This window comes from Ostrea edulis, chromosome 8, assembly GCF_947568905.1.
Source record: "Ostrea edulis chromosome 8, xbOstEdul1.1, whole genome shotgun sequence".
NCBI classification, from domain to species: Eukaryota; Metazoa; Mollusca; class Bivalvia; order Ostreida; family Ostreidae; genus Ostrea; species Ostrea edulis.
Genome location: NC_079171.1, coordinates 3,826,374 through 3,851,494, shown reverse-complemented (window position 1 = coordinate 3,851,494; position 25,121 = coordinate 3,826,374). Strand labels below are relative to the sequence as shown.

Below are 25,121 nucleotides of genomic sequence, written 5' to 3'. Positions count from 1 at the left end.
AGATGTATTACTTGTATAATGAAAGAATTATACAGTCTCAAGTTCAGTTCGTAAATTTCGCATGTTCATAATGTGATGAAACAATTGCAGCGACGTCACAATGCACGGAGACTGTAAATAGCGATGTGCGCGGCTTTCTGCGCAGAAGTGCAAAATTTCGAATTAGGTCTGTCGTCCTTAAGTTTCCACCATTTACAAGGTATTGATTCCTCCTCACAAATCATAAATCCTCAAAAGTCAATCCTTCAAAGTCATCACAAATCATTGATTTAATCCTCAAAAGTTAATCATTCAAAGTCATCACAAATCATTGATTTAATCCTCAAAAGTTAATCATTCAAAGTCATCACAAATCATTGATCCCCTATGCACGTCATAGATTTACACCTATACACGTCATTGATTTACACCTATACACGTCATAGATGTACACCTATACACGTCATTGATTTACACCTATACACGTCATTGATTTACACCTATACACGTCATAGATTTACACCTATACACGTCATTGATTTACACCTATACACGTCATTGATTTACACCTATACACATCATTGATTTACCCCTATACACGCCACTGAAGTACCACCCAACATGTCATTTGCAGATTGAGGCAGGTAAACTGCAGCCTACAAAACTGATGATCGATCCCGATCAATAAAGACATAACTCATATAGTATGTATAGAACTTCAATCCCGATCAATAAATAATCATATACAGAATTACACGGTATAAAACCCAGCGTGACACATTGATAGTCACATTATTGGGTGATACCTGTCTGGTGGTTGGACTCTCGCGGTTTTACGTGCGGGCATTAACGCCTACAACAGGTTGGTAGATTTATCTCGCTGCAAATTAATATCTAGATGTCGTATCTAAAATTTAACTTTTCCAATAGGATTTGAGTTTCATTGAAGACAAATGAATGATGTCTTTTCATGTTTTTGTACTGGAGGTGTCTCTCAACTCTCAACAATGTAATTTCTTTTTTAATATTTTATGATTGATGTATGCTTAATCTAGGCAAAATGTCATTCAAACTCTGGATATCTCTATTGAGATGCGCTTTTCGTTATTCCGCCAAAATAAATAAATACAAAAAATAGTGACAAACTGTTACCATATCATTACCATTTATTATTATTACTACTTTCTTTTTTATTGATTCTAAATAGACAACTTGTACAATTTCAATTGATATCAAGAGTTTGACCGGTCAAGGGGGGGGGGGGGGGTCTCCTCTTGGGCATCTGATTCCAACCAGGGACCCGTGTTAGCTCTATGTTAATTTCTGTGTTTTATGTGTATATGTTTTAGATATAATTTGTTTTGCTCTCTCTCTCTCTCTCTCTCTCTCTCTCTCTCTCTCTCTCTCTCTCTCTCTCTCTCTCTCTCTCTCTCTCTCTCTCATCTTTCCACCGGTTCACCTCCAGAAAAATACAATTACACTGATAAGAAAACCTTTCATATTCTGATGCAAAAATCGCAAGGTCACGGAATAATTATACTGATTCTAATTAATAAATTAATAAGTTTAAGTCGTGTCATTGCACGTGCGGCGTGGCGTACTCTGGGAGACAGACCGTACCAGGAAATATTGATTAAACAGACAAATTAAGAAAACATACTTAGAGTGATAGTTACGCATTTTTCCTTGAATTTTATGATATTTGTGTGAATCACGTGACAAACACAACAACTTGAGGGGTGATCCATGAAGCATAAGTAAATTGCAAAAACATCTAATGTATTTATTGATTAATTAATTTTTATTTCATTCCGAATAATAACGAGGAATATTATACACTTAGTCACGTGATGCGCGGACATTCACCGAGGTACAACTGTAGTCTAACACGGCGGGAAACATCCGGGTACCATCAGTTTATGAATGGATACTGAAGCAGGGTACGAGCTTGGTAGTGTATTCCTCACTCAGTGCGGGCTCAGTGATCCGTTTTGATGTTGAAACTTTATTCATTTTATGTCAAATCAAGCGATTATTTGGAAATGAATGCGTGCAACAGCTGCGCAATATCCCAGATGCACGGAATATATAAATGTCCCCTTCACATTGTAACAATCAATGTCAGCGGCAACAATCAATGTTAGTGAGACGCTTTGTGATTGATAACAGTGAACTAGAAACAAAAGATGCGTATTGTGAAAGCTCATCATCGTAACCCACTATCGGAACCTCTCGCGACTTGTACTGAGACAGTAGTATCTACCCGAGGTATATCCAAAGTTGTCAAGGGCGGATCCAAAGGGGGGTCCGGACCCCCCCCCCCCCTTTTTTTTTGCGGACCAAAAAGTTTAAGATTTATTCAACATTCTTTGAGTCAAAATGATGTGAAGATGTATACTTTAATATAATTGCATCATTCAAATATATGAACACCAGTGTATCAGTTGATTCTAGGATATTTCTTAAAAAGTGTATGTAACATAAAAGGAAGCGAAAAAGAAGTGTCGAGAAATGCTTGGAATGCAGGATTTTGCATCATTTACCCCAGGGCTTCTGGAAGCCTAGGCGGCCCCCAGACCCACATCTCTGGTCTCTTGGAAGTAATCTTTAAATCAACTTTTTTTTAAAATTTCAATTCAGTTCGATATATCAGACCTGAGTATGGGGATTAGAATGACTGGAAAACTAGTAGTAGATGAACTAAACATTTTCATGTGGAAATACTATCTTAAGATATCCCCTATGATGTTATGTACACAGGTGAAGGGTCTAAATGGAGTAGGGGTGGAGGTTGTGAAAAGCACCTACTGTAAAAGATCAAATGCTAGACCCCCCCCCCCCCCTTTCACAAATTTCTTGATCCGCCTATGGGCGTAGAGTCGGAACTACACTGACGTACCTTCTCTGCCCTTTTCCTCAACACGGTTAACCTTGTCTGAAAGCAAGGTCACTTTGGTAGCGATACGGAATCTATAGATCCATGAACACAGTGCGCAGGTGTAACAACAGGTCAGCTAACAATGGACAGGTATAACAACACGTCAGCTAACAATGGACAGGTGTAACAACAGGTCAGCTAACAATGCGCAGGTGTAGCAACAGGTCAGCTAACAATGGAGCACGTTTTGGTTTTCAGACTGGGGGTATGGCCGATGCTGATATCATGCCTAAACGTCTAATATTAGCGTGTATCTGGAGGCTTTGATCCGGGGCCTATTGTGTACACTTTGATGTTACACGCTCAACCTGCCTATAGAATCAACGAATATTCCGCTAATATTCTATCTTTAATTATTCAATGATTCTTGCCCCGGATGAGGTAAAATATCTCTTCATTGAGCAGAGAGTGAAGAACGATTTAATCATACAACCGGCTATTCTTGGGTGGGGGTGGGGGTGGGTGGGCATAATTTATAATGTATGCAGAAATGGAATTACGCGGTCTCTCCGTACAGGTTAATTAGCACAGAAACATTTTTTTAACATGCAAATTTAATTAACAGTAGCAGAGTCACGAGGCGAATTCTAGACATGTCAAGGTGATTCAATGTAAAATTACTGTTTTGGTTCTGTCGAAAAGTAACACCCTACACCCCCCCCCCCTCCCCTCAAAGAAACCCAAAGAAAAACAAACGAAGCTTTCAAAAATGTTCACTTACGACGCAACGATGAAGTTGATCATTTTAAAAGTGTAACGGGAGTATATACGATCATACGTTCTCTGTAATTACAGGCACCTACTGCCAGTAAAGTCAATTTGCATATGTATGAAATCACCAGTCAGAAAATTGACACTTAATAACAAAAAACCGCTTGTCTACGAACTAAGATCGTGTCATGACCATTAATTAAATTCGGAACCTTTAATGCAGAAGTGTTCCGAATGTGACCTATACATGCCGTACTAATTAAAAGCTGAGTAATGTATACAGTAATTAACAACCTTTGACGTGGAAATGAAAACATCATAGTTTACTTTGACAGTGGAAAGGACGGTGATAAAACCGCACTGCTGCGTCGACTAGAGGAGAGAAAGAGAAACCGATAGTTACACTCTCCTGTTTTGGAGGTACCAAAAGTCTACCTGTTTCCGAATATTCAAAGTTTTGTTTTTCAATAGGACGACGAACATTCTGTGAGGAACACTCTGCAAATGACCCCCGTGTGAATTATCATAAAGAAAGAAAAAACCCGTCCATTATAGGAGTCCAATGTCCCGCCAGTTCTTCCTCTGAATCCGTCACTTCCTGTCCCAGTAGAAACAGTGGACAATAATGTGGTTACCTGTCTTTGTGATGATTTTTTCTTTAATAGGTAAGTACGCTATAATGACCTAGTTTGCCAATACAACCTATCATTGGGTCAAATGCTGTCTGACGTGTTCCATAGTCATTGTTAAGCCGTTGTTGGCACACTTATTTTAACTACTGATCATTCCGTTTACTTGATCAAGATATAGGGCTCACGGCGGGTGTGACCGGTCGACAGGGTATACTTACTCCTCCTAGGCACCTGATCCCACTTCTGGTATTTCCAAGGGCCCGTGTTTGCCCAACTATCTATATTGTATTGCTTATAGGATTTATGAGATTGATCACTGTTCGTGTCTTCACCTTTCATGCTAACGTTATTTTCTCTATGTCAAATATTTGCAACGGCTGGCGTGTGTACTAGCTTACAGCCCATTGTTGTTCTTCCTTTAATAATTAGATTTATATTTACCTTATAATCAAATGTTACACACCCAAGAATTAAATGTTGTTGTTAACAAGTTAATATTGCATGTGTCTCCAAAATGAATGTCGCTATTTACTCAAAATCAAATTATACTGCGTACATCAAGAATTAAATGCCGTTCTTACATTGAAATTAAATAATGCGTTGTATCTAAGGATCTAATAATGTAGTAAACTCAGAATTAAATGTTGTTCTGTATCCACGAATGCAATAATGTATTAAACCCAGAATTAAATGTTGCTCTGTATCTACGAATGCAATAATGTATTAAACCCAGAATTAAATGTTGCTCTGTATCCAGGAATGCAATAATGTATTAAACCCAGAATTAAATGTTGCTCTGTATCCACGAATCCAATAATGTATTAAACTCAGAATTTAATGTTTCTCCGTATAGATAAAAAAATTAAATGCAGGCATGCACCTCAAGATTGAAATATGACCCCTTACCTCAAGAATCAATATTGTCCTTTACCCCAATACTTAGTGTTGTTTTATTCAAGACTCAAATACTGTCCGTTATCCTAAAATCAAGTTTTTCTTATCCATTTTTTTTTTAAATCCTAGAATCAAATGTAATTGTATTCAATAATGAAATGCTGTTTTTATACAAGAATCAAATGTTGTTTTATCCAATAAATAAATAGGTTTTTCAATCCAAGAATGAAATGGTTTTATCCAATAATCAAATGTTGTTTTTACCCCAAATTAAAACGTCTTACCTAAAACGTAGATGCCGTTATCCATGAATTAAATGATGTTTGGTTCATCAACAATATAATTTCTACACCACAACTAAAATTAAATTAATTCAATGTTTTCTTTTAACCCATGAATTAGAGGTTGTTTATTTTAACCGTTAATTTGCATGGGTAATAAATGCCGGTAAATTGTACAAGCAATTAATACAGGTAATTTGTACAGGTAATTATTACAGATAATTACTACAGGTAATTTGTACAGACAATTTTTACAGGGTTATCTACACAGGTAATTACTACAAGAAATTTGTACAGGTAATTTGTACAGGTAATTACTACAGTTAATTGCTACAGGTAATTATTACGGTCCTTATGAGTTCGTTCTCATGTACTTAGTAAACTGGAAGGCGAAATTAAAAGAAAGTAGTTTTCTTTAAAGTTCAATATAAAAGCTAGCTGCCGTACCTAAAACTGCCATCACGCCAACGTTTAGAAAGAAGAGCGTGCCTTGAGACTCCCGCACGACATTTGTAAATCGATATAAGAGTTTAATCAGGTATAGCCCCAGGGTATAATTGTTTACAAGTAGCTAGGGCCCGGCACTGAACTCTGTACGAAATGTCTGAATCGCTAAGATGTATCTCATCGCCATGGGTCATGTTCAGTTTGTGCCTAATCCGTCTGGAATTATAATTCATACTTTAATTTTATTCTATACTATAAGTTTATTTCATACTATAGGCCCTAAATTTATTTTTATACTTGTCAATGATCAATTAAAATAGTGGAATTCTTTGTCTGTGTATGGTGTATATTGGGTCCATTTATTGGGATGGGCGTGTCGTTTCTACACACCCCTCCTAAGTTGAATGAAATATTTGTAAACAATGCAACAAATTGTGTCGACCAACTTACTACTCCCCCCCCACCACCAAAAAAAAAAGAAAAGAAAAAACCAAACCAAAAAAAAAAACACGTTACCTGAATCAGAAGAGGGGGAATCAATTCTTTAAAAAAAAAGAAGAAAAAAAAAAAAAAAAAAACCGTTGCGTGCATTTCGGTGGAAGGAAACCAACTTTATCAAATCTAAAATAAAAAAAAAGAAGCCAACAACCCCAGTAAGATGAATGAGGGAAGGGGACGTGAATAGCACGGCGCGCTTTATAGACGAGCTTAATGGGGAATATATGCACATGTCTGCAATCATCTCTGCGGGTCAATAATATAAATATTTCCTGTCCCGTGTGTTTAACTACTCAGGGATTGTCAAACAAGACATTACCTGGCGATCTACATACCGTCGTTACATCTCCTAAGGGTTCCGTTCATCTCACGATATAGATGTTTAGGGCGCGTGCTCTCCGTAAAACGACTGGATATTTAAACTTCATGTAGTGTTTTATTACTGGCATAGGGAGGCAGCTATTTAAGATGAGAACAGCGTCCTATCTGTTGTAGTTTTAGGAGAAAGACAGGCCCAGGGAATTTCATTTGATCGATTTTAATTGAAATATATATATATATTTTTAATAATCGATGCTGAACCTTGTTCAGAGTCTTATTCGTGAAGATCCGTGCCTGTAAGATATAAGGAATAATCAAATACCCGGGACTTCTTCGTTAAGATCCGCGCCTGTATGATATTACAAATACATATGTATTCAAATACCCAGGGTTTATATCCGTTAAGATCCGCGCCTGTACTTTTATGACATAATAAACATTTAAATTTCCACGGGCTTATTCGTTACGATCCGCGCCTGTATGACGTAGTAATTATTCAAACGCCTGGGGGGGGATTATCCGTTAAGATCCGCGCCTTTATAACATAATGATTATCTGTCTGTTGATATCCGCTCCTGTAATATGACAGATCCTTTGACAGTACGATATATAAAACAAAGTCTTAATCTCACAAGTGTTGATACATTAATGTATGATATGTTTGAAGTAGGTAAAATAGGACAAGCTAGCATTTTCAGCGGAAACAAGGGGTGCTGCTAAAACGGAACGGACAATACAGTTTGTAATGATGTTATGAGGACGTCAGTATTTTGCATAATCTTATTGTTATGAACAAGGGAAGCAGAAATTACAAAGAGAACGGGTAGTCATCCTCAGAATCTCACGTTTCATATACTTCATACTAATGCACATGTATTTACACTGTATCGCTGTAAGCACGTGCTTACAAATATTTTTTGGCATTTTTTAAAAACCATTTATGCTATTTTTCCATAACAAATCCTGACAACGCTTTGTGTTTGTACCGGGACATTTCCTGAAGGGTCCCAAACTTGTTCCTATACACTCTACAAAATAAATTAAGAGCACGGTCTAATAATATACACTCTACAAAATAAATTAAGAGCACGGTCTAATAATATACACTCTACAAAATAAATTAAGAGCACGGTCTAATAATATACACTCTACAAAATAAATTAAGAGCACGGTCTAATAATATACACTCTACAAAATAAATTAAGAGCACGGTCTAATAATTTACACTCTACAAAATAAATTAAGAGCACGGTCTAATAATATACACTCTACAAAATAAATTAAGAGCACGGTCTAATAATTTACACTCTACAAAATAAATTAAGAGCACGGTCTAATAATATACACTCTACAAAATAAATTAAGAGCACGGTCTAATAATTTACACTCTACAAAATAAATTAAGAGCACGGTCTAATAATATACACTCTACAAAATAAATTAAGAGCACGGTCTAATAATATACACTCTACAAAATAAATTAAGAGCACGGTCTAATAATTTACACTCTACAAAATAAATTAAGAGCACGGTCTAATAATATACACTCTACAAAATAAATTAAGAGCACGGTCTAATAATATACACTCTACAAAATAAATTAAGAGCACGGTCTAATAATTTACACTCTACAAAATAAATTAAGAGCACGGTCTAATAATTTACACTCTACAAAATAAATTAAGAGCACGGTCTAATAATTTACACTCTACAAAATAAATTAAGAGCACGGTCTAATAATTTACACTCTACACAATAAATTAAGAGCACGGTCTAATAATTTACACTCTACAAAATAGATTAAGAGCACGGTCTAATAATTTGAATCCTGACCAGGCAATAGACACCTCAGATGGAAACCGTAAAATACAACTTTTTGACTGCTTACATTCATTTAATCCTTAGGTACGCCACTGACCTATGATAAAAAAAAATATTAAGCAAGCGTCTGTTATCATCACCAGCTATTCCAGGCTTTGTCATTGTCTGACACCCAACCCCTTCCGACTGCGACAGTATGTTGTTAAATTCATAAATTAGAGGGGAAAAAAATGAAATTAATATACTGAAAAGAGCCTATCCAATGAACAAGAGGTTTTCAACCCCCTGACACATTGAAAAAAAAAGATTAAAGATAAATATCTCAACAATTTCCCCCCAAGCCTTGCCTTTTGAAGTCGAACTTGCTTTTAATCGAACTATATAATACCGAGCGAAGCTCGGACGGGCCGAAGGACCGTCCGCGAAGCAAGGCTCTAAAGGTAACACGTATGTGAAAGAAAAAAGTCAAAATCAGCAAAAGAAAAAGAGACAATCTCTATATACGTTCACTGAAATTTTCGTGATCCATATGGGCGCCGCCATTTATTTTTTCATTACCTGCTTCAACAGTTATTCGTGTTTTATTTTGAATGCCAATAATAGAAGACTCTGACGTGCAATTCGTAATTTAAACACTCAGTTAGTTTAAAGTGAATAGTATAATTATCAATGTAACAGGTTTTAGCAAATAATTACATATAAAACCGTAATACGACTAAATAGATGAACGAGTTCATGAGTTTTTTTAAATAAGAATATACGATAAAATTACGGTTACATTTTTACCATTTTGAATTTATTGGTTAATTTTATTTAGTTTTATAAGGGCCTTTTTCATTGCATACGGAATGTATTATTGTTGTTTATAATTGTTTGCTTTGGCAAAGAGAAAAAAGTCGAGGCTAAATGTGACGTCACCATGCACAGTTTACGTCGCCTTGCGTTTTATTTCCCGCGTTCAATGAATAGGCGGATCCTGTAAAACTGTTGTCCCCATATAAACCCCTTTGATATTGAGATGTTACTGGGTTTTTAGCGCAAGGAAAATTTCATTAAAAATATATATTTTTAAATGAATCATAACCTACCATACTTAACGGAATTATGATTACCACTTGGGACACTCCAATGACCATCACATGGTTCGCTCGGTCCAACGGTCACACCGTATACATATTATTTTAAAGATAAAGTAAATTGATTTAGGTTGTACCCCTGCTATACTATTCATTTATTATCACATCATATTTTAAAGCAAACAGGTACTAGGCCCGGTGCGTATAAAATGTTTGTCTGATTTAGGATCAATTTACGTAAAGTGAAAGTTCCCGCATTTACCGGTATCCTGAGGAGGCGGGTTGAACCCGAACAGATACAGCGAAAGAGAAAATATTGAACCCGAACAGATACAGCGGGAAAAGAACATTGAACCCGAACAGATACAACGGGAAAAGAACATTGAACCCGAACAGATACAACGGGAAAAGAATATTGAACCAATGAAAACTAAAGTGAAGTTTATGAGCCCGTAGTAAGAGGAATTTAAAACAGATTTATTTCACGATGATACACAATACCACAACTCCTAATATAATATATGAAATAGCTGAATTGCTGACAGAGAATATCATTGTGTGAATGAAATTATTAGGCCATATTATTGCTATTGTGAAACTTATACGGTACCAGTTTTGATGCATCAGATGCGCATTTCGACAAAAAATGTCTCTTCAGTGATGCTCAACCGAAATGTTTGAAATCCGAAATAACAATGAAGGTTTAGAGCTATTTTAGGGGAAAACAGTGTGCCAAAAAAAGTGGAGCCAAATTCGTCTAAGGATAAGAGCTATGCACGAGGGAGATAATCCTTAATTTTGAAATGAATTTCTAAATTTTACAACAACAATTAAACATACATCCGTATTTTCAAGCTAGTAACGAAGTACTTAGCTACTGGGCTGTATAGACCCTCAGGGACTAACAGTCCATTAGCAGAGGCCTCGACCCAGGGGTCATAATGTAAAACTTATACGGTACCAAGTTTGATGCACCAGATCTAATTAATGATATACAAGTGTTTACTTTGTTAATAAATCTAATCTAATTAATGGCATACAAGTATTTACTTTATAAATAAATCTAATCTAATTAATGATATACAAGTATTTACTTTGTAAATGAATCTAATTAATAATATATAAGTATTGACTTTATTAATAAATGTCAGAGGTCCTCGCATATTTAGCATTGGAATGTTGCGGCCACGAATGTTCTGTTATTTGTTTATCTTGTAATAAGATCAGGATTTCTCGTTGTTATTTACTTATATATTTATACCACACTCCCTGTTGTAACGACACACAATGTATTATGTGTAAGCACATGTGCGGTGATGACGTGTAAACACGTGTGCGGTGATGACCTGTAAACATATGTGCGGTGATGACGTGTAAACACATGTGCGGTGATGACGTGTAAACACATGTGCGGTGATGACGTGTAAACATGTGTGCGGTGATGACGTTTTACCTCGAGAGGAGGTATAAATCCTGTGTGTTCTTTCAATTATCTACCCATAGGTGTCTCTGCTCTCGCTAACACCCCTGTCAATGCAGGAATTTCAAAATTCTTGTAAAACGCGTTGTAAAGTTTTATACATAGCCTACAGGCAATCGGTTTATGGTGTAAACGTTTAAGATTGTATTGTTTTACCGCCTGTACACGGTTTTTCTTTTTAATTAAAAATTTATTTTAATTTAAAATTTCGATTTTGATTGAATAAAGCTTATTTCCCCGATTATATGATGTCCTCTCAGCTTCTATAATCATTCTAATCATTGAATTCCGCACCGTTCCGCGTTTTAGCCACACTTCCGTTTTAGCCACACGTCCGTTTTAGCCATTCTGTTTTAGCCACACTTCCGTTTTAGCCACACTTCCCACGCATGTCTGTCTTTCTGTCTGTAGGTGTTCACGGAAATGAACCAATGTTCTTAACATTATCGAAATGTAACTTTGAATATTTGCTTTTTAGTGCTTTTGAGAAAAGAAATTACGATCAAAAAGTTGTGAATATCGAATTGATTTGATTTCCTTAGGGTTAGGGTTAACCCTGACAATCAATAATCCAACAAGAACCATGCTTTGATGCGCGATACAGATTGTTCCAAAAGCAGTGCTCGGAATTTGAACACAGGAATCATTAATTATCGAAACAATGATATGGATTCTCAATTAATTTAACAAAGAGTACATCGTGCAGACCTCCCTCTCCTCTTCTGCATTTTACAAAGAGTACAGGGTGCAGACCCCCCCCCCCCCCCGCCCCTCCTCTTCTGCATTTGACAAAATGGTAGTGTGTTTTCGGCCTCCCTCTCCAACTTGATTTTAAATTTTCAACATGATTGCTTAAGTAACTTTGTTTTTTCCATTGTATTTTAATCTATATAGATGGTATTTCCGGTTACTGTCGCGAGGGCTTTGCGCAGGTGGACAAATGGTGTTTTTCATTCAACCTTCAACCAATTGGAATGCTTGACACATCGAGGGAATGTCAACGACAAGGGGCGGGGCTTGTAAACCTGGACTCAGCCGAAAAAGAAAGGGCACTGACTCAGTTCATAGAAGGTAAGTTGTGAAAATTAGCCTTTAATCTTAAAAGGTATGACGAAAGTTCCCTTTTATAAAACCCTATCCCCCCCTTTTTTTATATGTGCCTAATGGACAAGCTGACATGTGATATTTTATATTCAACAGGTACCAACTTCACACATTATCTTAATACACAATCTGCGGGTCACAGTTCTTGTTTTTATGATTCACCCTCCATGATTCACCCCCCATGATTCACCCTCCATGATTTGCCCCTGTGATCCACCCCTCTTTATAATCCACCTCTATAATTCCCCTCTGTAATACCCCCACCCTTTATGAATGATGAAACTTCTATATTATCCACACGGAGTGTATATCATCTTATTTCTCAAATTATACGCATACGGATAACGCATCGTTAACTGAATTTGAATTTCTATTTGTGTAGGGCGCGGTGACTGGTCAGCTAGGACAATAAACACTATTTTTATTTGAATTTCTATTTGTGTAAGGCGCGGTGACTGGTCAGCTAGGACAATAAATACTATTTTTATTTGAATTTCTATTTGTGTAAGGCGCGGTGACTGGTCAGCTAGGACAATAAACACTATTTTTATTTGAATTTCTATTTGTGTAAGGCGCGGTGACTGGTCAGCAAGGACAATAAACACTATTTTTATTTGAATTTCTATTTGTGTAAGGCGCGGTGACTGGTCAGCTAGGACAATAAACACTATTTTTATTTGAATTTCTATTTGTGTAAGGCGCGGTGACTGGTCAGCTAGGACAATAAACACTATTTTTATTTGAATTTCTATTTGTGTAAGGCGCGGTGACTGGTCAGCAAGGACAATAAACACTATTTTTATTTGAATTTCTATTTGTGTAAGGCGCGGTGACTGGTCAGCAAGGACAATAAACACTATTTTTATTTGAATTTCTATTTGTGTAAGGCGCGGTGACTGGTCAGCTAGGACAATAAACACTATTTTTATTTGAATTTCTATTTGTGTAAGGCACGGTGACTGGTCAGCTAGGACAATAAACACTATTTTTATTTGAATTTCTATTTGTGTAAGGCGCGGTGACTGGTCAGCAAGGACAATAAACACTATTTTTATTTGAATTTCTATTTGTGTAAGGCGCGGTGACTGGTCAGCAAGGACAATAAACACTATTTTTATTTGAATTTCTATTTGTGTAAGGCGCGGTGACTGGTCAGCTAGGACAATAAACACTATTTTTATTTGAATTTCTATTTGTGTAAGGCGCGGTGACTGGTCAGCTAGGACAATAAACACTATTTTTATTTGAATTTCTATTTGTGTAAGGCACGGTGACTGGTCAGCTAGGACAATAAACACTATTTTATTTGAATTTCTATTTGTGTAAGGCGCGGTGACTGGTCAGCAAGGACAATAAACACTATTTTTATTTGAATTTCTATTTGTGTAAGGCGCGGTGACTGGTCAGCTAGGACAATAAACACTATTTTTATTTTAATTTCTATTTGTGTAAGGCACGGTGACTGGTCAGCTAGGACAATAAACACTATTTTTATTTGAATTTCTATTTGTGTAAGGCACGGTGACTGGTCAGCAAGGACAATAAACACTATTTTTATTTGAATTTCTATTTGTGTAAGGCACGGTGACTGGTCAGCTAGGACAATAAACACTATTTTTATTCTATGATGGGATCAAATAATTGATTCTTTTTGAAATCAATACAAAATTAAGATGCTAATCTTGTTTTCCAGATATGAATTTCTTCGGCATTAACCAGGACAGAAGCGTGAGTTGACTAGTCTTTCGTGTTGATTTATATCGGTGCTAGAATATTACCTTTCTTTTTAATGCTGATTTTATCGGTACTAGAATATTCCCTATGTGTTTGTTAATTTATGTCGGTGCTAGAGTATTTCCTTTGTTTTTGTTGATTTATGTCGGTACTAGAGTATTTCCTTTGTTTTTGTTGATTTATATCGGTGCTAGAGTATTTCCTTTGTTTTTAATGTTGATTTATATCGGTGCTAGAGTATTTCCTTTGTTTTTGTTGATTTATATCGGTGCTAGAGTATTTCCTTTGTTTTTGTTGATTTATATCGGTGCTAGAGTATTTCCTTTGTTTTTAATGTTGATTTATGTCGGTGCTAGAGTATTTCCTTTGTTTTTGTTGATTTATATCGGTGCTAGAGTATTTCCTTTGTTTTTGTTGATTTATGTCGGTGCTAGAGTATTTCCTTTGTTTTTAATGTTGATTTATATCGGTGCTAGAGTATTTCCTTTGTTTTTGTTGATTTATGTCGGTACTAGAGTACATGTATTCCCTTTGTTTTTAATGTGGATTTTATCGGTACTAAAGTATTTCCTTAGGGCGTTGCCCTCGGGGAATATGATTTTTCTTGTGCGAATAAATATTTATATCTCCCTCACGGTCATGCAATAAATGTATATTGTCACCCCCCCCCCCCCCCCCCACTAAAACAATAAAATGCATTGTCCTCCCTAGCTTCATGTGTCCCTTTCCGACCCAAACACAAAATGAGAATTAGAAATTGGACATCATACCGAAGTGAATTTCTACTCTCCACCTAACCAATAAGAACCTCAGAACATTTGACATAATTGTGAACCCCAGAAATGCACTCAATGCAACAGATAGGGGAAACGAAAAAGGGGTCCCGGGTTCGAAAACCGGTCTAGTCCTTTGTTTTCCCCCCTTCCTGTTATAACTGATACATAGTCACAATGTATTTCAAGCGTCATAACAAAAGTAAACATAGCATTAATAACAGGCAATTAATTAAACATATTTAATGAGTTATTTTTGTCTCAGATCGTTAGCGACTGAAATAGATGAACTCCTCCATTAATAATAGAAACACTGATATACAGTGATCGTTTGTGGTGGTAGCTGATCGTTAGCGTCCGAACAATGCATGCTTGTGGTGTTGCAATGACGGATCCATCCAGGAAAAAAACCCAATGAACTTTAGCTGTCATAGAATTAGATTAACGTTCGGCGGTCAAGGATAGAACTGCACACAATGGCAATGTCCGAAAAATGGTTAATGACTGGTCACTGCTTCACCATGGCCTTCCAGTCACGAAGCGAACCAATCATCGACTGGCCGCCATTTTCCCAACAGTCCGCCATATTTCCCTGATTTGATTCCATCGCAGCCCCGATATAATTTTGTTACATATATAATTCTATATGATGTCATCTTGATAAAGAACAACGCGTTTAATCCAACTTTCTTGAGACCAAAATATCACAAGATAGTGTTTTCAACAAACAGACAGAGGGTGATATTTTTTACATGACAACGATGAGAAAATCAATCTGTATTATTCATATTTGTGTTTATGCAAACTTGATATTGTGTACGGTCGGAGAAATGCAACAGACTATTTGCGGTCGTTTTTTGACGCTTACGTGAACATATTTCTTGTTTCAGCTGCGACCTTTCTTTGACTCTGGCGTCAATATGTGTCTTTATCAGCTGCGGCCGTTCTTGGACGCTGGCGTCAATATGTTTGTTATTTTACCTGTGGCCGGTTTTGGACGCTGGCGTCAATATGTTTGTTATTTTACCTGTGGCCGGTTTTGGACGCTGACGTCAATATGTTTGTTATTTTACCTGTGGCCGGTTTTGGACGCTGGCGTCAATATGTTTGTTATTTTACCTGTGGCCGGTTTTAGACGCTGGCGTCAATATGTTTGTTGTCTCAGCTGCAGTCGTTCTTTAACGCTGGCGCAATTTTTTTTCCTGTATCAGGTTTGGCCGTTCTTTAACGCTGGCGTCATTTTTTTCCTGTATCAGGTTTGGCCGTTCTTTAACGCTAGCGTCCATATGTTTCTTATATCAGCTTGATGCTTAACAGTATTGAATTATTTAATACATTTTCATTAAATTATTTCATCATCAATTCGAGAAAGAAGCAAAGCAGATGACACTTCCTGCTATAAAATCAATTAGGATTCGAATCAATGGTTACTTAGTTAAACAATATTTGTAAAAAAAAATTGTTGTTAAATGATAGAAAAGTTCCCAAACTTATCTTCTTTTTTCCAGGATCTACAGAGGTCGCTCCAGGAATTGGTTAACACAGACAACGATGCCGCGGCCTGTGAGTATCACTGTTATAGACAAAATACAGTAACATAACCTCTAATAATACCGAATAACAACGGAAGAACAGCTTCTAAATCTGAATATCTGGACACTTCATTGAATAAATATATGAAATAGGACATTGTTGTCTTACAATAGTAGGGGGTCATCTCTCCTACGAACCACCATCTCTGTGTGTTTCATGAAGTTCAGTGTGAATCCAGTCCTTCTTTTTACAGTCTGTGACGATTATCTAAAGTACAGAGAGAAATCCAAATCATACACGTTCATTCCAAACACCAAGGTGAGTCTAATTGTAACTCTCAAACGCGAAGTTGAGTCTGATTATAACTCTCAAACACCAAGATGAATCTGAGTGTAACTCTCAAATGTCAAGGTTAGTCTGTTTGCAACTCTCAAACGCTAAATTAGTACCGTATGTAACTCGCAAAGGCCAAAATGAGTCTCATTGTAACTTCAATCACCTAGGTGAGTCTCATTGTAACTCTCAATCATCTAGGTGAATCTGATTGTAACTCTCAATCATCTAGGTGAGTCTCATTGTAACTCTCAATCACCTAGGTGAGTCTCATTGTAACTCTCAATCATCTAGGTGAATCTGATTGTAACTCTCAATCATCTAGGTGAATCTGATTGTAACTCTCAATCATCTAGGTGAGTCTGATTGTACATGTAACTCTCAATCATCTAGGTGAGTCTGGTTGTACATGTAACTCTCAATCATCTAGGTGAATCTGATTGTAACTAGGTGAGACTGTTTGTACAGTGTTTAGATTTATCTCTCTTTCCTGTAACTCTCAACAACGTCCAATAGTTAGAATGAATAATTTCCGAGGTCAATGATAATTCATTCTGTGTTTCTCGACTTAAGCTCATGTGTTACATACCGGTATAAAGATTTACCAATTCAAATATTTGCGTTTGTCGATCAAGAACAATTGATTTGCATTTGAATTGCATTGAGTTTGACTTAAAGTCATAAACCAGAATGATTGAATGTGCATGAGCTTTTGGTAAAGACTAAAAGCAAATCTGGTCATTTATTGTTTTCATTATCCTGGGTTGATTCTTTTGGAAAAATGAAGCTAGGAATATTTTGAAGGAGATACTCCATCAAAGTTTCCTTGAATCTTTACTCCTTACATTGTGCACAGCTACTGATCCCTGCTCTGCCCCTCTGCAGAATTTTGACAAATCATTATCATGTGTGCTGCCCATCCGTACGTAAACTAATACTAACGAGTATTTAGTTTCGTACATAAACTAATACTAACGAGTATTTAGTTTCGCATTTGTTGTATTAACTTTATGCACTTAAATGGACCACCCTCTTTAACAGATTGTCATCATAAAGACCTTCACGTTAAATAAACAAAATAATTCAAAAGACTACTTGAAAGAATCAATATGATTAACTCGTTCATTGACTTATTCCAGATCCCGCTGGGCTCTAATCCCGAGGATCGGGCCAATCAAACGACTCCTGAGGGATTCCGAATCAAGTTGTCAACAATTCCAGGGGCTGGGTTTGGAGGCTTTGCCGAGAGATTCGTTCCCAAGCACACCATCATTGGGAGTTACGAGGGGATTACACACACACACCACAAGGACGATGACCTCTACTCCTGGCAGGTCAGTGGGGGTATATATTTCATCCAGCAGGACATTTTCAGATCTTCATCTCTGATTCGATAGCTTCTCGTTAGATGCAAGGTGAAGATAACGAACAGTGATCAATCTCATAACTCCTACAAGCAATACAAAATAGATAGTTGGGCAAACACGGACCCCTGGACACACCAGAGGTGGGATCAGGTGCCTAGGAGGAGTAAGCATCCCCTGTTGACCGGTCACACCCGCCGTGAGCCCCATATCCTGATCAGGTAAACGGAGTTATCCGCAGTCAAATCAGTGTGCCAAGAATGGCTTAACAATCGGTATGAAACACGTCTAGATCTATTTCATCAAACTCCTATTTTAAGGAATCTAGAAAATTTCTTTTGCATTGATATACCTCGGGTGTCCTTTCATTTACATCTCAAGGACAACAGTTGTGTATAAAGTTATATTGATCAGATTCCATCGTTATGAATTGATACAACCTTACTTTCTCTTGTGAAATTGATAGTGACTCAATCCAAATGATGTGAATAAAAACAACAACACAATACCACTTATGGGCAGTAAAGTAGATTCTGTACTATAACAAATGTATTTGAGTTTAAATCTGAATCAAGAAGACGGACTACAATGGAGATTTTATCATTTGTCTTGATGGCTTTATTCTCTATTTTACCCCGTGGTTCAGTTACTATTTTGAGCAGTAGGTATAATTATCAGAAAAAAATGCTTTAATTAATGAATGTGAGATTTAATGAACATAATTAGCTTTCCTTAATTATAGTTCTCTTTATGAAATTAGCTATTTCATAAGGTATTCATTTCTTCATTATCAGGTCGGTCGAATGATAGATTGGGTTTTATTCCATGAGTAAGACATGCATGTCCGATCTACCTAATGTGTTAAAGTGTACAGCAACGTGGTGGTTTTCACAAGAAATAGAAAATAAAGTGTATTGGAGTTTTCATTGGAGAAATGACAATTTTAGATACATAGCTTTCTTGTAAGTCAGGTCGATCACAAGAGGCGGGGCAACTGTGGTTTGATTGATGTGGATATAATGAATACGTTATAATCACATGACAGGTGGAGAAGCTTGGTTCTTCCGGTATGTACATGATTGACGCTGGAGACCCCGCCCACAGTAACTGGTTGCGCTGGCTCAACTGTGCCGGAAACGTTGAACAGGAGAACGTGATCGCTGTGTCTTGCGCAGGCCTGATACTTTATATGACGACCAGAGACATCTATCCCGGAAGTGAAATGTTTGTCTGGTATGGAGAGGGATATGGGGACTTTCTCAAAATTAACAGAATCCATCCAGGTAATAATTTATGATAAAAATAGAAATACTCAACTCAATCACAAAGCCTTTTGTCTGCATCCCTGTGTGTTTGTGTTTGTGTGGTCAAGTGACTGTGACGTCATGTATCTGTGTGGTCATCTGTCAGTTTTCCCTACTCTCAATTTCGTATTCTTTATAGGAATTATCATATTGGCCACTGTTTGTTATTTTTACTTTTTCATATTCAGAAATGAGTTTTAAGAAAGCAATGCGATTCATAAGTCTGTGTTCGCTGCGTCTCAGAAGCCTTAAGATTGGATTACACAGGGGAAATATCATAAGTCTGTGTTCGCTGCGTCTCAGAAGCCGTAAGATTGGATTACACAGGGGAAATATCATAAGTATGTGTTCGCTGCGTCTCAGAAGCCGTAAGATTGGATCACACAGGGGAAATATCATAAGTATGTGTTCGCTGCGTCTCAGAAGCCGTAAGATTGGATTACACAGGGGAAATATCCGTCAGTTCAGTACAACTCTAGAAAGGAGGCCTTTTTATTGGAACTAATGGACACACGTGTTTTGAAATTAGATATTCTTAAACTTTAAAATTTTATCGCATGAAGGTCACGTGATACATCTGTCCATTGTAATGTAAATGTCGTCCGTGTATACGTGGAATCATGGAACAATCATTGTACCGAAGCTAATGTTTGCTTAGATAAATTGGTTGAATATTTTAATTGATACATGTAGACGTCATGCAACCAAGTTCAGCTATATATTTGGTTTATGTCTCGCAATTCATTCAAGAGCATGTTCTACGTATGCTAAGAATTTAAAGCGAGGCTGACTCGGACGTTGTTTTAATTATTTAGATTCAGATCTCCAGGGCGTGTTCACTATCTAATGATGACGTTGTTTTATTTATCTAGATTCAGATCTCCAGGGCGTGTTCACTATCTAATGATGACGTTGTTTTATTTATCTAGATTCAGATCTCCAGGGCGTGTTCAATATCCGTGTAAATGTCCTCGTGTTTGACGAGGAGGACCGGACTCTGTTTGATGACGGGACTCAAGTTAGCTACTCAAACTGGGTACCAGAGGCAGCTTCTGACTTTGTCGACAATACGTTTGGCCTCGTTTTGACGTACAACGGAAGTGACTGGAAATGGTTTCCAGAAAAAGACTATCGCTATTTCACAGGACCAGAAGGTTTAATTCTACCATACGTGTGTGAGGACAGAACGACATACGGGGAGGATGGCGTCATCGACCCTAACTACCAGGAGGAGGACATTGAGAGTTCAACGACTGACGGTCAAATAGACTCCGATATTGCCCGCAAAGACATCACATCGTTTCAGAGAGAGGGTCTATTAGAACCAGTTTGTGACGGGTCGTCGTAGATTTGTGTAGATGTGTTTAATTTATTGTACAGGTGTGGAGAGAGCACTGGCGAGAGAGAGAGAGAGAGAGAGAGAGAGAGAGAGAGAGAGAGAGAGAGAGAGAGAGAGAGAGAGAGAGAATGAGAACATAAACAGACATACAGGGATAGAAAATTATATTTATTGAATATGTTCTTATCTAAGATCTCGTTTTTCCTGATCAGGATATATCCATCATCTTTCTATCCTATGTTAGTTATTTGCTCTTGTTATCAAGTTTCCGGAATGACTGAGTTGTTTTCTGGGTAATATTACCAGAGACCATCGCTGAGAGTTCTAATGTCTCTATCAATGGGAGTCTGACATGTAGGAAGAATCTTAACCAAAGGCGATCGATTGACGTCAAAATATTCACAGGAACCATAACTCTACATTTTGTCACATTCCTAGTAGTATGCAGATACACATTTCTATTGCTTTTGGTTTGTATATCTCGCTGGGGATCAGACTAGAGACATCTGTTTTTACACCTTTTTCTCGAGAACCACATGTCTACAGTTTGACTGCATGACCTTGAACTCTAATGCGAGGATGGAATCGCCAGTTTAAAGTTTTGGACACAAGAATTGATTTCTTGTGGATGAGACTGACGTACCTGTTGTTTTCGTAGTAAGTGCGAGTAAATGAACTTTGTATACACAGTATTATTTTTTGTTCATGTTGAACTATTTGCTTATATTTTTGTCTGATTTTGTTTAATAAAATTAAATTATTAAGACACTGGTGTCTTCAGTGTGAACGTTGTCACGCGTGTTCACCTTTGACCTTGTACATATCTATACACTCTCTTTTATATCATTGTTAAACAGCATCTTCCGTGAGAATGATCTATTTATAACCTAGTCAGTTGGTGAGATAACACACAGTTGCTACCCCCAGATCAAAGTACCGCCGCTCACAATCAGTTACCCCTTCTCTGATTGGTCCAGGACAAAATCTCGCTACCCAGAATATATCCTACCTTGACTGGTCCAAGACAACATATCGCTACCAAGAATAACTCCTTATCTGGTTGGTCCAGGACAAAATCTCGCTAGCAAAACTAACCCTTTATTTGGTTGGTCCAAAATAAAATCTCGCTACCAAGAATAACTCCCTTTCTGATTGATTCACGACAAAATCTCGCTACCCACAATCATCCCTTTTCTGATTGGTCCAGAAGGAGTTCCCGCCGTCTACAATTACTTCTTATCATTGTGGTCCAGGACAAGTTCTGATTTTGACTACGGAGAACTCCGTTTACCTGATCAATGGCGCACGGGGGATGCTTACTCCTCCTAGGAACCTGATCCATCTCTGGTATATCCAAGGATTTGTGTTTGCCAAACTCTCTATTTTGTATTGCTTATAGGAGTTATGGAATTGATCAACAAACATAATACCCACCTCTCCTTATCTTATTGATCTAGGACGAGAATCTAATTTCAATGTAGTGGGTAATATCATGGAGATTTCTTGCATTTCTCGAGTTTTAGGAAAAAGTGTTTTCAATTACTGACGTACAAACCTTTTACCCCGGATGCTGTTTGAATTTCTCTGTTGATGTACAGACAGAAAGACAGGGTGTTTTCCGCCACACTCAACACTTCTTCAGTTATCTGGTGGCGCCCAGTTTTCATTTGGTGGAAGAGAAAACCCAGCTACAATGTACCTGGGAAGAGACAACCGACCTTCCGAAAGTAAACTGGGAAACTTTCTCACTTACCGGCGCGAGCGGGATTCGAACCCGCGTCGACAGAGGCGAGAGGCTGTGTGATTTTGAATGCGATGCTCTAACCACTCGGCCACGGAGGCTCATTGATGAAATAAATATATCAATTATTAAACAAAAACGCCTATTGGACGCACAATGCACTGTACTTGTACGAACGTCCTGCGAAAACGGAAATGTTTTTAAACTTTTGAAATGGGTGACCGAGTGCCCCCCCCCCCCCCCCCCCCCCCCCCCCAATTTTCAGTGTCAATTTTCAGTGTCTTGTCAGTTACCATCCAATAACACGCCCAATATCTATGATAGAGACATCCATTGCTTTGTCGGGGCTTCCGAGAAACATAATCAGTTTTCATTTCCATCATCTTGGAGTAAATGTTTACAGCAATTGTGTTATGTTTCCCGCGTTCAATGAATGGCCGATGATATCCACACGACGCTCGTGCTAATTGCAAACAGTTATTCAAAAATAATCAAACAGTTATTCGCACGACAAAGACAATTTCAAACTGGGTATAATGAATGCATTTTTTTTTTTTTGCAATTTCCGGTAGTTCGTAGGTACATTCTCACCGCCCAGGTTTTGCCATGTTACGTAATTTTTACTGTTGTAACGGGACTTTATTGCCGTCAATCTAGTACAAGTTTGAAAAGAACCTCTTTGCTTAACTAAAGTATAATTTCCCCCAATCATTGGATACATATCTATTTATTTGAATGCCCCTACCTTGGGTTGACATCAAGAAGTAAATCAATAATAAATGGAAGACTTGAAGAAAGTAAATGTTATGTTTCCTTAACTAATTAGACCAGAACAGGTCGGCTCTATTCGGGCCACTATCCCCAGCACTAACAAAGTATCCATGAAATTTCTTCTACTTTCCGAGAAATAAATGACAAAGTCTTTTGATTCATTGAATTACTTTTATTGGGAGAACTTACATTTTTTCCAAAAGCCCTTAAAACATGCGTCATTTTATTAAATTCACTTTATCAAAAATGACAGAATATAGTAAAAATGACTACATAGGAGACATATTTCAAGCATTAGGGGCGTGTGGGGACTTCGCCCCCTCGGCCCCTACTAGAGCCACTGGGGGCCTCAAAATGGCCCCTAGACCTTCTGCCTCATATAAAGTTGCGCCTCCCTAACCGCCATTCCTGGATCCGCCCCTGCAAACAAAACAGGAAGGATGGGGGATGAACAGCTCCTCCAACCTTGTGAACAACACCTCTATCAATCTAAACCGAATAATATTTATTTCATTGAGTTTAAATTGGGATATTCTGGGGTTTTATAGAGTATTTCTGGGGTTCTATGTGGTATTTCTGGGGTTCTATGGAGTATCTCTGGTGTTCTATGGGGGCATTTCTAGGACTCTATGAGGGTATTTTGGGGGTTCTATGGGATATTTCTTTGGTTCTATTGGGTATTACTGGGGTTCTATGGCGGTATTTCTGGGGTTCTATAGGGGGGTTTCTGCGGTTCTATTGGGGTATTTCTTGGGTTCTATGAAGTATTCCCTGGGTTCTATGAGGGTATTTTTGGGGTTCTATGGGATATTTATGGGGTTTTCTGGGGTTCTATCGGGTTTTTCTGGGGTTCTATGGGGATATATTTGTGGGGTTCTATGGCGTATTTCTGGGGTTCTATGGGGATCTATTTATGGGGTATTTCTGGGGTTCTATTCGGTATTTCCGGGTTCTATGGGGGTATTTCTGGAATATTTCTGGGGTTCTTTGGGGTATTTCTGGGGTTCTATCCGGTATTTCCGAGGTTCTATGGGGGTACTTCTGGTGTTCTATGGGGGTATGTCTGGGATTCTATGGGGTATTTCTCGGGTCCTATGGGGTATATCTGGGGTTATATGGGGGTATTGCTAGGGTTCTATGGGGTATATCTGGGGTTCTATGGAGATATTGCTAGGGTTCTATGAGGTATTTCTGGGGTTATATGGAGATATTGCTAGGGTTCTATGGGGTATATCTGGGGTTCTATGGGGGTATTTCTGGTGTTCTATGGGGGTATGTCTGGGATTCTATGGGGTATTTCGCGGGTCCTATGGAGTATTTCTGGGGTCCTATGGGGGTATTGCTCGGGTTCTATGGGGTATTTATAGGGTTATATGCAGGTATTGCTAGGGTTCTATGGGGGTATTTCTGGTGTTCTATGGGAATATGTCTGGGATTCTATGGAGTATTTCTGGGGTTATAGGGAGGTATTGCTAGGGTTCTATGGGAATCTATTTATGGGGTATTTCTGGGGTTCTATTCGGTATTTCCGGGTTCTATGGGGGTATTTCTGGAATATTTCCGGGGTTCTTTGGGGGTATTTCTGGGGTTCTATCCGGTATTTCCGGGGTTCTATGGGGGTATTTCTGGTGTTGTATGGGGGTATGTCTGGGATTCTATGGGGTATTTCTCGGGTCCTATGGGGTATTTTTGGGGTTCTATGGAGGTATTGCTAGGGCTCTATGGAGGTATTGCTAGGGTTCTATGGGGGTATTTCTGGTGTTGTATGGGGGTATGTCTGTGATTCTATGGGGTATTTCTGGGGTTATAGGGAGGTATTGCAAGGGTTCTATGGGGGTATTTCTGGTGTTCTATGAGTGTATGTCTGGGATTCTATGAGGTATTTCTCGGGTTCTATGGGGTATTGCTAGGGTTCTATGAGGTATTTCTGGGGTTATATGGGGGTATTGCTAGGGTTTTATGGGGTATTTCTGGGGTTCTATGGGGGTATTGCTAGGGTTCTATGAGGTATTTCTGGGGTTATATGGGGGTATTGCTAGGGTTTTAT

At 37.9% G+C, this 25,121-nt stretch overlaps 1 protein-coding gene across 1 annotated transcript; it reads left to right on the top strand.

Moving 5' to 3' along the window:
• Nucleotides 1-768: 768 nt before the first annotated feature.
• Nucleotides 769-21,331, top strand: LOC125662790 (uncharacterized). Its single transcript, XM_048895140.2, has 9 exons — nucleotides 769-841; nucleotides 4,100-4,293; nucleotides 11,973-12,149; nucleotides 13,876-13,910; nucleotides 16,198-16,252; nucleotides 16,476-16,540; nucleotides 17,695-17,889; nucleotides 18,965-19,202; nucleotides 20,153-21,331. The coding sequence occupies exons 2-9, from the start codon at nucleotides 4,254-4,256 to the stop codon at nucleotides 20,569-20,571; spliced, it is 1,224 nt and encodes a 407-aa protein (XP_048751097.2). The 5' UTR covers nucleotides 769-841; nucleotides 4,100-4,253; the 3' UTR covers nucleotides 20,572-21,331.
• Nucleotides 21,332-25,121: the final 3,790 nt, after the last annotated feature.

What these genes read in the sequence shown, in the direction of transcription:
- LOC125662790 (XM_048895140.2), top strand. Translation starts at nt 4,254, where the DNA reads ATGTGGTTACCTGTCTTTGTGATGATTTTTTCTTTAATAG. An exon ending in AGACAACGATGCCGCGGCCT is followed by an intron (nt 16,253 to 16,475) that starts GTGAGTATCACT and finishes TTCTTTTTACAG; the next exon opens with TCTGTGACGATTATCTAAAG. An exon ending in ATGACCTCTACTCCTGGCAG is followed by an intron (nt 17,890 to 18,964) that starts GTCAGTGGGGGT and finishes ATCACATGACAG; the next exon opens with GTGGAGAAGCTTGGTTCTTC.